The following is a 13,993-nucleotide window of genomic DNA, read 5'->3' as shown; positions in this document are numbered from 1 at the left end:
GAGAGAGAGAGAGAGAGAGAGAGAGAGAGAGAGAGAGAGAGAGAGAGAGAGATCTTTCCTTTGCAGCCCTCTCAATATCTGCAGAGGCACCTGTGGCCAGAGTTCTTGTCACTATGTCCTACCTGTACCAGATCTGGGCACTGTCCAGCCTCACCTAGTCTTTTCTTTATATGGATGGAATTGATGTCACTCCAGTCTGGCTGATATAGAGTGAAGGTCATCTGGCAGTTCTCTGAGTCCCGTTCAGTCATACAGGTCTTGTCATTCAAGGGAGTGGTTGAAAGCAGCAGATCGTGACAAACTGTGCATCCTATTGCACTGCTGTGTTCCAAGCACCTGACACAGGAGCTGAAGAGAAGATGAGAGTGAGTTTGATGGAATGAGGTGGTGAGGGGGGCCCAAGAACACGAGGCAAATGTCACATGGATGGGCAAGGTGCACAGGTGTGTGAGGACACGCAGGTGTGTTGGGGTCTCAGCACTATGCAAAGATGCATGAATGTATCAGGATGCACAGGTGTGCAAGACTTCACAGGTGTCAGGGTGCATGGGTGTGTTAGGGTGAATGACACATGAGTGCACGCTGCTCTGTGAGAGTGCACTGGTGAGTAAGTGTGTATTGGTGCGTAAGGATGCATATGTGTCAGGGTGTATGCTGTGTGAATGTATACTTGTATGTTAGGGTGCACTGGTGAATCACAGTGCAAGGCTGTGTGTATGAGTTTGTCAAGGTTCAAGTTATGTGAGTACATACTGGTGTGTCTGGACACACTGGTGAATAAGTTGTATTGATGTGTAAGGCTGTGTGTGTGTGAGGGTGCACACTGTGTGAGTGTGTACTTGTATGTTAGGGTGCACTGTTGGATCAGTAGGTACTGGTGTGCAAGACTTCACAGATGTGTCAAGGTGCATAGTGTGTGTGTGTAGACTAGCATGTCATGTTGCCCTGATGATTAAGGGGTACAGGTGTGCAAGGATGAACAGGTGTCTCAGGGTACATGGGGTTGTCAAGATCCAGTGTGTGATATGTGAGGATGTCCACGTGCAAGCCGATCCTGTGGTGACAGTCCTAGGCACCCTAAGAGGCCATCACAGCGGTGCAAGTGAGGGTGGAGACAGACAGTGGTCCTGGGAGGAGATGAAGGGCAGAGCTGGTGGAGATTAGATTCAAAGACCCAAGGGAGGGAAGATTCCCCTCAAAATAAGGCTTCCTGGTGGGTCTGCTGGATCTTGCTGAGAACTATGGGGTCGTGGTGTCCCTGGGGACTTCAAGGTAGTCTGGCAGTGAGGTCAGTGTGGGTGGTGGGGACAGACAACTCACTAGTACTCATAGCAGTGACGGTAAGTACAGCTGGGACACTCCTCACACAGTGGTGGCAGGTAGCCCAGGTCACAGAGGCATCTGTTACAGTGACATTGACCATGGCCACTGCACTCCTTCAGCCTTTTGTTCAGATAACCCGCAGTGGACTTCTGGCACTGGCATGCTGAGCCTTCAAAGCCTTTCGCACAATTGCATAGGCCGCAGGAGCAGCGGCCCCTGACTGGAAAACAACTGGGGTTGCTGTGACTCATCTTCCTGAAGGCAGGTAGAAACCCTGAATCATTTCCCCACCACCCTGGATCCTTGCTGGATGGTGCTGTGTTTACAGTGTCCTCTGCTGCCTGGTTGTGCCTGTATCTCCTCATACAATCCCACAATACCTTGCAAGGATAGTTGGGCAAAGATACAGAGACCAGGGAGAGGGGGGGGCCGGCCCCCCCCTCACCTCTCCAGCAACACAGTCACCTTTCATCTAGACTGGGCTCCCTATCGTGTCTAAATAACTCTTGAGTCAGGACTGTTACCAGTTACCCTCCTAGGACAATGCCCGACCCTCACAGAGATGGAAGGCCCGCCTAGGATTGCTGCTTCTGTGTGGCTTAGTAAGTCTAGCACGTATCTGTACACCTGTCTGTCCCAGCGTTCCACTCAATGTCTCCTGGTGGCCCTTGTCACTCACATGGGCAGACTTGGCTGTCATATCTCTCACAGTTGACATTGTCACACTGGGAACCGCAGTATCGCCCATAGATCACTTTGTTGGGGGCATCACTGGTGTGGCACACACACTGCCCACAGATGCAGTCCCCCAGCTCCAAGCAAACGAAGGAACTATTGTCCTTCCGGCAGCTTCTCTCCAGCTCCTGGCTGCTCCTGCCCTGGGTCTGGCACTCACAGTTTTTTCCAGTGTAGCCAGAGTTGTACCTGGGGCAGTGTAGGAAGAGCTGTACTAAGAACCTCTCCTGGGATGAGCACACTTTCAGCCCCTTTGGGCCAGGTACATATCCAAACACCTGGAAAGCATAGCATAGCATGTATGCTCTTTTCTCAATGGTCTCCCAAGCACCATGAATGGAAGGTCAGTAGGCACTGAGATCCCTCCTGAAGCTGCCCTTAGTAGAGTGGGCCAAGCGTAAACCTGAAGGCAGGTAGGAACCAGGAATCATTTTCCCATAACCCTGGGCCCTTGCTGGATGAGGCTGTGTTTACAGTGTCCCCTGCTGTAAACACACTTTGCAGGGCCATGAACCCTTGCTTTGACCGGCTATCATGGCACCATGCAGTTAGTCATACAGACAGACCATGGGGGGCAGAGGGTCTACTACTTGTGGGTTCTGAATGTCCCTGGATCTCAGGTGGCTAAGGGACCACACCTCAGCTTTGACCTCTTTTGTCTTCAGTCCTTGCCTGCTACTGAATCTCTGTCTTCTGCTGAGTGGAGTTTCCTGTCTGTCAGTTCTCTGCCTTGGTTCCTTCGCAGCCAGAGAATAGCGAGTGAGGTTGGAATTGGTGAGAATTACTCTGGTTGGGAAATGACAGGAAGGGCTTTGCGGGGTACAAACCCCAGGTTCTTCACCAGCTACACTCACACCATGAAGCCTAGGAGCTATCTAGTAGGATGATGTGCTATGGGTTGTCATGGTTACCTTACCAGTGGATACTTTTCCCATGGGCTGGTGTATTACAGGCTGGCCATTCCTGCCTCATCTGTAGATACCTGTCCTGTTTTGGGGCAAGTGTCTGCAGATATTTTGCTGTGGGCTTTCTAGGTTCACCTCACCTATAGATGCCTTTCTACGGGTTGGCCTGGCTTACCTACAGATGCCACACTCCACAACACCCTTGGCTCCACAGAGGCCGTGATGCTGACTCTGCTCCTGGCACTGGCACTCACACAGGGGAAGGACCCACATGGTCACTGAATCCATGAAGCCCAGTGCCTGGATGAAAAAGAACTGCTCCCAGAAGCACTCTGAAGCTGTGACATTAACCTGGAAGGTGACCTATAGAGGAATGATGGGGTTCAGTTGGGGGTCATGGTGACCACGGTCACAGTCCTGCTCCTTTATCCCCAGAGATGTTGAGGGACCAGAACAATGTCAGGGGAGGGGTGGCATGGGTTCTCTCTGAAGCAGTGGAAAGAGGATAGGAGCTGGATTTTGGGATGCCCTACAGACCAAGCTACAGGGAGGCCAGATCCCTGCCCCAACCCACAGCCTGCATTAACCACACCCGAGTTCTGCTGCGAATCAGACTTGGGAGCTGATGGTTTTCATTATATACACAGCAGGAAGTTTTACAGTCAATATGTGGGGCACATTTCCCCTTGTGTAGTATCTGTAAGTCCAGTGCACTAAGATACCAGAATGTCATAGGTAGGGTGATGTCCTTTATCCAACCCAGAACAAATGTAAGGGTCTCAGGCAGTAACAGCACACACAGGTAGCACCAGAAGGGAAGCTCTGTCTGCAGAGCATACTGCCTTACAAAGTTAAGCCACATCTAAAATAAATTTAAACCACATGGTACTTGAAGAAAGAGTAGAAATGTCAGTAAAGGCAAGGAGCAAACATCTGAAAATTAGAATAAAATTGGTCAAATTCCCATGTGGATCACTCGGCAGGAGGGGATGGATGCTAAGAACTGGCAAAGAAGCACAGGTTCTGTCTGGTATGAGATGTTAGTTCACGGGCAAAAAGAGACATGGAAAGCTTGGGTAACAAATGTATATCTGGTGCAGTTCATGTTTCTGCTCACCTGCATGCCTTGAGTTTTGATGTTTCCATTAAAAGATAAAATGAAACAAAAATAAGAAAGTCTCACCCAACCCAGTATTGTTTGTATCTCTCTGAGTCTAGCACTTGTCCCCAGGGGTGCTGTCATTGCAGGACTGGTGCTGTCAGTGCATGACTGGTCTGGGTATCTGGGCTATTCCAGGAGGTGTCTCCTTAATATCACCACAATGATAGCACCTGGGCTCTGCTAAGTGGTGTTTAAAGGGAGAAGGAGCTGGCTGCTGGCCACCATAGCTTTCTCTCCTGCCTGTCCCTATATGAGTCTTTGTTCCCTCCTATATGCCTCTGGTATTGAGTTATTGAGATATCTGGTAGTCCCTGTAGCATGCTGGGATGGGAACCCCAGGCTCACCTGGTCATTGATTTGCACATCCTTGCAGTCCCCTCTGGATTTGCCTGTACTTGATGTTCTATTGCTCCAGTAAGAGTCATAGGTAACTTTCAGGAGGCTGGGGAGGGTGCTGTGGTCCAGGATGACTCTGGATAAGAGTTACTGTGGGCAGACAGAAGCCATACTCAGGAATTACAGGTCCAGTTGTCCCCATCCCCCAGCACTGTGATACTTCTCATGCCCCTCCTGTTTGTGTTGATGACACACAGACACCTACTGGGAGCTCAGTGAATGTGTCAGGATGGGGCAGCAGGCCGATGCCATGGCTTGTTCTGAGACAGGCTACTGACAGATGACCAGCATAGACACAGCTGTGGTCTCTGCAAGGTCCTGCTGCTGTTCAATTCCAGGGTTAGCAGAGGAGGGGAGATAGACTGTTGAAGTGATGAGGGATGAGACACAGGTGGAAGGAGAAGGGACAGGTAACATCTGGTGAGTATGTAATGATGTTGTCATCGGAGTTATCCCTATGAAGACAGAATCAGACATGACTGGGCAGTGACCAGGTACAGAAACCTTCTTGAGACACCTGAGGCTCACAAGGCTAGAGAAGGCAATGAGACCTTTCCTTGGTCAGCAATAGCACACATTTTTGCTACCAGCCCCACCCTAGGAGCCTAGGTCAGAATTTGGGGATACCTGTCACCTGTGCATTTCTGTATCTGTAGGGACTTAATTGGTCCTGGGGAGTGGGCAGCATTTGGTGCACGCCGTTGTCTACCAGAACTCTGGAACTCCAAGGGAGTGAACCTGGATGCAGCTAGACCACACACCAGGGAGGAGGAGGAGGACTGATGGACTCAGGATTTGCCTGAGGCAGTGTTGGGGGCTGGCATGCATGAGGTTCTGTGCTGATTAGTTTTTGTCAGCTTAACACAAACCAGAGTCACCTTGGAAGAGGCGACCTCTGTTGAGGAAATGCCTTCATCAGATTGGGCATGTCTGTGGGGCATTTTCTTAATTGCTAATTGATGCAGGAGGGTCCTGCATACACTCTAGGTGGTGTCATCCCTGGGGAGGTGTCCTTGGGCTGTATAAGAAAAGTATCTGAATAAGATACTAGGAGCAGGCCAGTAAGCAGTGTTCCTCCATGCCCTTAGCTGCAGTTTCAGCCCTCAGGTTTCTGCTTGAGTTCCTGCCTTGCTGTCCTTTGATGACAGCAAGGTTTAAGCTTGAGTTATTGGGGGGAAATAACATCCTTCCCCCCCAAGTTACTTTGACACAGAGATTCCTCTCCTCACGGCTATATACACAGGGTACAAATTTTCTGAGGTGGTTTCTGAGGTCTCTCCAGCCTGTGAGGCAGTATATGCTCTTCCCTGGCCATCTGCCCTCTTTTATCTCCATAGTGGCTGACAAGGAAGCGCTCCACTCGAGTAGGGCTTGGAACTCATGTTTCAGGGAGGTGAGATCTGGGCTTGTGGTACTCACCACTGTGAGGAGGAGCTGCCCTGTGCTCTCTGTCCAGAAGACTGTGAGATGCCTATAGGGGCTGCAGGGGCGACAGAGGGATCTCACAGGTCAGGGCTTTGCTAACTGTGGAGTTCTGATCGTCTCATGCAGCTTCTCCAGGAGACTCACACTGTGGGTGTTCCTGATGAGCTGTGCCACGTTGCTGGAGTCATCTGACAGCTCCCCGATGGTCAGCTTGGGGATGAATGTGGTAAGTTTCTGTTGGGAGAGAAGATCAAGCTGGCACCTGGTACCACCAACTCTTCCACGCTCATGAGGGCCTGTGACACCCAGAGGGTCTTCTAAACCCTCCAGGTGGCTAGGATGATGCTCAACTAACTCCCAACTTCAAGTCACAGAATGAGCACCAGCAGCGTGCTGCCAAGTGCCAACATCTGGCTCTTATCGCCCTCATGTCTGTTGTTTAAGTGCTCCTGGCAGTCAGTTCCAGTGACAAGCTGCTGATGTGACTGACAGGGAACATGCACCTGGCTCACCACGGGACAGTATTTTCACCGTGTCAGGGAGGTGGGCAGAAATCCCACACATGGCACATGGGTGCACAGATAACACTAGAATGTGGTGAAATCACATCAAGAGGGAAGTCCTGAGCATGACCCAGTTTGAGCAATCTGATTTCAATGGTGGCAACGTTAGACAACCCTGTGACAATCAGCTCTGGCAGGAAAGATCTGCTTCCCACTGTCTCTGGAGGTGGCCAGTCTGAGCCCCTGAAAACAGACAGGCCAGCATCTTCCCTACAATTGCCCTAGTGTCATTCTGAGATGGTATATTTCATGAAGAAGGAACATTGCCACCCTCTCCAGGGACGTGCTACTGACAGGCCACTTCTCTACCCAGCATTGTCCTGTGACTCTCTAGAATAGAGTCTGTCCTTTCTGTCGAGCACAGAAGGCTTGCTACAGCTGGGCTACTAACCTTCTCTGCAATTCACTACCACTTGTCTTGGCCTTGGGACTGTCCCCCCCCTCGAAAATTTGGGTACTGCCTTGTGAAAGTTGCTCTCTCTGAAGTCCAGAAGCATGCACAAAGAAGGTTCTTGTGTGTAACATCCTCATATGCTTCCTGTGGCCTTGACCAATCTCCAAGGAACAGAGACTTAAGGAGGCCTATGATCTCCCAAGGCAAAGGAAGTAGTAGGGGTAAGTCTCCTATCTGTAGCATCCTTGCTTGTCACAATGCTGTCTGTGGGAGTGTGACATCTTCCACAGACAGCAAAGAGTTGGGACCCTCTACAACCCTACAAGCATGGGGACTCTCATAGCCCAATTACAGATGAGGACATGGGGCTGTGATATCCTGACTATGGCGTGGTCTCCTCTTCGATCCCCTGGCTGGCAACCTGTGCAGAGTCAAACCACTGTCCTCTGTGGTTGGCCATTATGGAGGTATTCCAGGCTGCCTCCTCTTCTTTCTTGGTGTTTCTGTACAGTAGCCCCACTTTGCTGGAGCCTGGAAACCTAACAGCAAGAATTGCTTGTTGTCCTGGCAACCAAGGCTTGCCTGAGACTTGTGATGTGACCCAACCCTGAGTCCTCAATTCAGCAACGCACAACCAACAAATGTCACTTTACCAGCCTTTGTAGGTTTCAGGTCCACACTCAATCTAGCCCTGCACCTGGCTGTTGTGTAAGGTGGCACAGCCTCAGAGTTGAGACACAAGGGAAGTCGACATGGAAAATGTGTGTCTGTGGCTCTGAGAATGGATGATGTCAGGGGACACTGTTGTCTCTCACAGATGGGGAGAATTTGTTCCTGGAGGAGCTGATTTCTGAAGTAACTGGATGAATCAGCTCAGTCCCTATAGTGGTCCTCTCAGGTGGTCATCACTGTCTGTCAAAGAGGAGGAAGCTGAGGTCCCCAGTGGTCCCACTGCATACCTTAGGTCTGAGGTTCTCCTGTAGGTACCCTCCTGGCCCAGAACTGGTCATCAGACTTTACAAGTAGATTATGGCCATCATCTTCCTCATCTCAGGCCACTGGACATGTGTCCTATTCTGGCCCCAGGCCCTCAATCTGGCATGCAGGAACAGAACTTTGGTGATTCTTTTGTGAGAATGGTGGGCTTCCGCTTTCTGCAGTTGAGATGCCTCCCTTGCTCACGATCATCTCTCTTACCTCATAGGTTCCCACCATCCTCGAGGCTACCATGCAGATGGGCTGGATGTTGTTTTCAGCCAGTTTGCTCACCAGCTGGATCACTGACTGGTAGTCCTGGGGAGAAGAGACATCCTGTCAGGCTGCCCATCTAAAGCAAGTGCCTAGGGCTCTGATGTCTGCTCAAGTCCTGGCTGCCCCAGTCCTGTGGCAGTACTATTCTCTGAACAAGATGTCTAAGTATGTGAAACAGAATTAATCAGAAATGGATGCTATTGAAAGACAGTTAAGAAAACACCAGAAATTGTGATGTGCTTGACCTCTTGGTACAGACCCAGGGTCCCTCGAATCCTTCCTGGTGGCTCCTTTCTGCCTTACATTCTAGCCCATATCCAGTCACCTGTTACCCACAGAACCTCTTTATCAGAGAGCCACAGCTGTCATGCTAGGTTGGGACTCAGGTAGGAGACCTTCATTATCCCCCAATCCAGTCCCATTAGTCCTGCTGGGGCTTGCCTGCAGTTCTTTCTACCAGCCCACCCAGTCCCCTGGGGTCTTAGCCTCTTGGTGTGGACCCAGGGTCCCCCTAGTTGACTCCTTCTAGCTCATCTCTATTTCTTTGTGACTTCCCACTGGTTTTGCAGAACAGGAGAGACTGTCTTCAGTGTGTCTTAGTGTCCTACCACTGTGCTCTGTCCCGAGGCTGATATCCAGAGACCCGACATGAAGTTTTTCTTGAATTTGTTGCTTAGGTTGGAAAAAGATATCCAAGGGTCTGGAGAGGTAGACCTGTGTGACCCTGCCCCTTCTCCCCCACTCCATTGCATGGGGGCAAGTTTGTAAGAGTGCTGTTTTATTTTCTACTTCCCCCCACCTTGTTTTGTGTCATGCAGGATTGAGCCCCAGAGTGTGCCAGGGCAGGAAAGGTTCTCACAGGTTCTCCACTGCTCCTGCAGAGGCTGTTTTCCAGGTGACAGTGACCATCACTGGTGTTCTGTCTGGTACCTGGAGTCTTGTCTTTAGTAAAGTGGAAATCATTGTCAGTGGCAAGCACCAGAAACTGGGTCCCATTGTGCCAGCCGATTTTTCCCTGGGGAAGAAGTGTCTTGGAGTTACCTGCTGTGCTTTCTCAGCTGGGCTCTCCAAGGAGACAGGTGTGGCAGCTTGCAGAGGGGGAGCTGCTGCCTCTCCTCCTCTGGGGTTTTGCAGCATCCAGGCAACAGAAAGAGGCAGTCAGGATTGACTCTGAGATGTGTCTGCTAAGATGCTCAACGTGTGAGGTGAGGGACATGAAATACATGTCTGCTCCGAAAAAGTTAAAACTGCCATAGCGCATCCCTCCAGAACCAGACTTCCAAAAACATTTCCCCCAAAAGAGAATACTGTGGTGTCCATCATGACAGGTGAATCCAGTGAAGAGACAACAGGGGGACTGCATCTTCCGGAATCATCCCTGCAAAGGAGCGTGTGCTTGTAACACACTGTAGTCTGACACCATGGAAAAGGTATGTGCCCATGGTCTGAAAACAATACGTTCAGGGGCCAAGGGAGGCTGGAGGGCTGAGACCTGAGGGAGGGCAGTGTCAGCTTACTGCAGCAGTGACATTATAAAGAGAGCCTGGGACAGATGAAGGCTGGTGTGTGTCTGAGAGGAGTCAGGAGTGAACTCTGGACAGGGATTGATGTCTTGGCTTGCAAGTGAGATTGGCCGCTGACTCAGGACATAGGTGAGGTTCAGCTTACAATGGTCACCTGAGAAGATCTAGGCAGGCTTCAGGAGAGTTAGTGACATTATAGATTAATAGTGAAATCTATAGGTAACTTCCAGGTCCCATTGCCTGCTTCCCTCTCTCCCTCCCAGCCTGCCTCCAGTGGCTCTCTAGGGGTCTAGTGAGGGTTATTCTTCTCAGGCTGACAACAAGCAAAGGGCTTGTACCTTTGAGAGAACACTGGCTAGTGTAAGCAGCTTGCAGCACTCCACGAGGATCCAGACTTGGGGAAGTCTGCAGACCTTGGAAGGGATTAGTAGGCTCACCAGGCACAGGCAACTTGCACCATAGCATCCAGCTGTCCCTTGGGGGTAGCCAGCTTTCCAGAAACCAGTTGCTTCTTCAGCTCCCTCTGAAATTGGCTGGAGTCCCCAGTCAGCTTCAGGATGTGCTGTAAGGTCATGTTCACAATGGATCCAAAGCCTGAAGGGGGACAGATGAGGCTGGGAGGCCAAGGTTGTGGGAGGCAGAAGGCTGAGCCCAAGATAGGGAGGTGAGCCTGGGAGATTCTTATCTTGCTAAAGCAAGGGAGAGGTCGGTATGGTATCTGTGGGTATTTGTAGATGTGTACACATTGTGAACATTCAAAATTGTGCATATGTGTGGGTGCAGTACACACATGCATGTTCCTGTATGTATGCGAGCATATCTAGGTATGGATATACTTGGTTCATGTGCATCACCAGATATGTATCTGAGAATGTATGTGCATGTGTGGTCTTATATGTGTGTGAGCATGCCTTCAGGTGTGTATTGGCTATGTATACATATACAAGTGTGTAAACGGGCACCCATATGTCCAAGTATGAGGGAGTGCATCACTATTCAGAAAAGAGAGTGTGCTGTTCTGGGGAACCAGGCCATGTGGAGCTATGTGTACATACATACCACACATGTATGTGCACAAACCTTTATGTGCATATACCACACATGCATGTACACAAGCCTTATGTTCTGTGAACCTACTGGTGCTTGTGGAGTGCTGACCCTTTGATCTGTGACCTTTGCTCACTGTGATTACTACCTTTATGCCATAATTGCTACTTAATCAACATACTTTGAAGTTCATTAATTTTTTTTTTAGAAATTAGCATTTTTGTCTTTTGAGCACACCAAAAGATGAATGAAAAAGGAAAGAAGAGGAAGTTGAGGGCTGAATGTTGTGGTCAAGTGACTGGGCATAGCCTCTGGAGGGGAGTCAGGTCCAGTACCACTCACACTCCAGATGGCTTGAGGACCCTCAGATCTCTGCCTCTGGTGAGTGGGAGCAAGGGTTGCCCAGGATATGGGGAAGAGATGAGTTAGAAGCCTACAGTGGCTGTGGGCCTCCTCACCGATTTGGTCTGACCTGGAGATCTCATTGAGGGCTTGGAGCAGGTCACTGCCCAGTGTCTGGACATTGGAGAGGTGGCCTTGCACAGAGCCAGAGGGGGCCATCAAGAAGTGCAGGTCAATGGAGTTGTCTTGGGTCCACTAGAAGTTCACTTTGAATGTTGCTGCTTGACCTGTGAGGGAGAAGAGGTCACTGCTGGGCCACCAAGCATGTGCTGCATATGGATAGCTCTGTCCAGTAGTTCCTCAGTCCCCTCAGTTTATTCAGCCATTGCTGCCTAGGTTAGCATCACTAAAAAGATATTGACTTCTATGCCCGCTCATGCACACCTTTAACCTCAGCACTTGGGAAGCAGAGGCAGGAGAATCTCTAAGTTTGAGGCTAGCCTTGGCTACATGGTGAGATTTTGTCTTAACAAAAAATTGGGAGGGGGTAGGAACAAGAACTCTTCTACCACTGTCTGTTATTTTGGGATACTGAGCAGATGGCTGAAGAGGATTCCAGGGAACCCAACAGCCCTCCCTGTGAGCACCCTGATCTTGGACTTCTATTCTCCAGATCCATGAGTAGTACATCTGGTGGGTGAGTTACTCAGCCTGCGGAGACTTTTGCTCCTGCCCAAGGCTTGATCTGCTACCCTGACTCCCTGGGGCCAGGCCTCATAGGAACTCTGGAGCCTGTGTTCTGAAATATTTGTTGTGGTCATACGGTCAAATCTGTTGGCCAAGGCTGGTTTAAATCTGTTGGCTGCAGGAGGTATCGTAGCTCTTATTCTGTCAAGAGTACCTTGACCTTCTGAGGGTGAATGCAACAGTATTTTTCAAATGGTTTGTTCTCCCTTTAAAATACAAAACAAAGCAGAACAAAAACACAATTCAGGGATAAGAGAGACAAGGCGAGCATCCAGCATAGATTGCAGGCAATGGAGGTTGGGTTCTTGCTTAGAGGCAGCAAGACGCAAAGCTATGGACAAAATTGGTCTTTTAGAATATATATATATATATATATAAAATCATGCACATCATATACATATATACATATATGTATATGATGTGCATGGTGTTTGTGTGTGTGTCTATCCTTAAATCACCCCCTGCATTCAGATGATCCTCCTGCTTCAGCCTCCTAAGGGTTTTTGGGAGCTTACAGAACTTAGAGTCGCCTGGGAGACAGGGCTTTGGGAAAGCCTGTGGGGGTCATCCTAGTTCTGTTAATTGAGGTGGGAAGATCTGTCCACTGTGGGCGGCACCATTCCCTGTCTGGTATCCTGGGCTCTATGAGTTAGACGAGGGAGCTGAGTGGTGGTTGCTCCCATCACCCTCTGCCTCCTGACTATAGTTGGGATATAATTGGCTACTTAAAGCTTCTGCTGAACTCCCCACCATGATGGACTGCATGCACCTTTGAACTATGAACCAAAACCTCTCAGCTTTGAGCTGTCTGTGTAGGCATTTTATTATACCATCAGAAAAAGAAACTGAGATACAGTCTATCTGTCCACAGTGATACCCAGGGGATGCTGGTCGAGCTCCTGTAAATGCTATGTGCCTGGTCCACCCCAAGCTCAAACCTACCTGGTCTCAAGAAAACTGTCACATTTTGTGGGGGCAGTGGCTTCTGGTCTCTCTCCTTGTCCTCCTGGGGTTCAGCAAGACTCTTGGGGTCCACGAGGTATTCAGATGTGGAGCCTTTTAGTAGCAGTTGCTCTGGAGTATCACAGCGAACTGAGTCAGGCTCCCATTTCCCTGTGAAGTTCTGGGGAAAGGACCCATTTAGTATCAGAGGGAAGCTGACAGACCATGAAAGACTAAAGCCCGTGGCCTATCTCCTCCTCACTTGCCCTTATAATTTGGCATAGAAATCTCTGTGGATTGGGACAGTCTGCCAAAGAACACCTGGCCTTGGAGGCAGCCTTGGTCTCCCTGAGGACTCCAAGTCATGCAGAGCCATGAGCTGCAGGCTCTTTCCTGCCCCTGAACTACCCCCTCCAACAGTGTGTACTTGAGTTCAGATCCCCCAGCATCTACAAATTAATGCCACATGTGCCTGTTACCCAAGCACAGGCACTTCGGGTCACCAGCCTAGCTTCATGTTCATTGAGATCCTGTTTCAAGGGAATAAGGCAGAGAGTGCTATTCTGTTCTTTTCTCTACTTGTATGTATGGGCACCTCTCTCTCTCTCTCTCTCTCTCTCTCTCTCTCTCTCTCCTCAAAGTACTCAAAACAAATGGGGAAAGTCATTCTGATAGTATCCAGAACAGCTTAGAGGGGCCAATGGGCATTCCTGAGACTCTGACACATCATTGGGCAAATGATAGTCACAGAATATTGAACAAGATAGAAATACATATATTCACTGGGGGAGAGAAAGAAGGAGGGAGGGATAGACAGGTAGAAACAGAGGAGAAAGAGACAGATAAGGTAGTCGGTCATGGTCACATCAGGGGATATTACAGAGAGGAACAGGGAGAGACATACAGAGAGAGACCAAAAGGAGAAAGACAGCCAGCCAGCCATGGGGCAGACAGTCACAGCGGGGGATATCACAGAGAGACATACTAAGAGAAATAGGGAGAGACACACACAGAGAAAGAGAGAGAGCGAGATGGGCAGATAGACACACACACACAAACACACAGACAGAGAAAGAGAGGGACAGGCAGACACACAGACACACAGACTCACAGAGAAACAGAGAAACAGAGAAAGAGAGATACAGGCAGATATACACAGAGAGACTGGGTACCCACAGTAGGGCACATACTTATACAGACATATGCCATGCCAACACACACACACACACACACACACA

At 49.7% G+C, this 13,993-nt stretch overlaps 1 protein-coding gene across 1 annotated transcript in view; it reads right to left on the bottom strand.

Moving 5' to 3' along the window:
• The window catches only part of LOC114608565 (integrin beta-2-like protein), a 21,813-nt gene that overhangs the window by 2,325 nt on the left and 5,495 nt on the right, over positions 1-13,993 (bottom strand). The window contains 11 exon segments of the mRNA XM_028752552.1: positions 129-348; positions 1,321-1,543; positions 2,003-2,247; positions 3,139-3,326; positions 4,471-4,611; positions 6,091-6,180; positions 8,101-8,196; positions 9,014-9,184; positions 10,129-10,271; positions 11,183-11,353; positions 12,756-12,936. Of these exon segments, the coding sequence (XP_028608385.1) occupies positions 129-348; positions 1,321-1,543; positions 2,003-2,247; positions 3,139-3,326; positions 4,471-4,611; positions 6,091-6,180; positions 8,101-8,196; positions 9,014-9,184; positions 10,129-10,271; positions 11,183-11,353; positions 12,756-12,936 (1,869 nt within the window).

Source organism: Grammomys surdaster, unplaced genomic scaffold (genome assembly GCF_004785775.1).
Source record: "Grammomys surdaster isolate TR1022 unplaced genomic scaffold, NIH_TR_1.0 125925, whole genome shotgun sequence".
In the NCBI taxonomy this organism is placed as follows: Eukaryota; Metazoa; Chordata; class Mammalia; order Rodentia; family Muridae; genus Grammomys; species Grammomys surdaster.
Note: the sequence above shows the minus strand (reverse complement) of the source record. Positions and strands in the feature narration are given on the sequence as shown.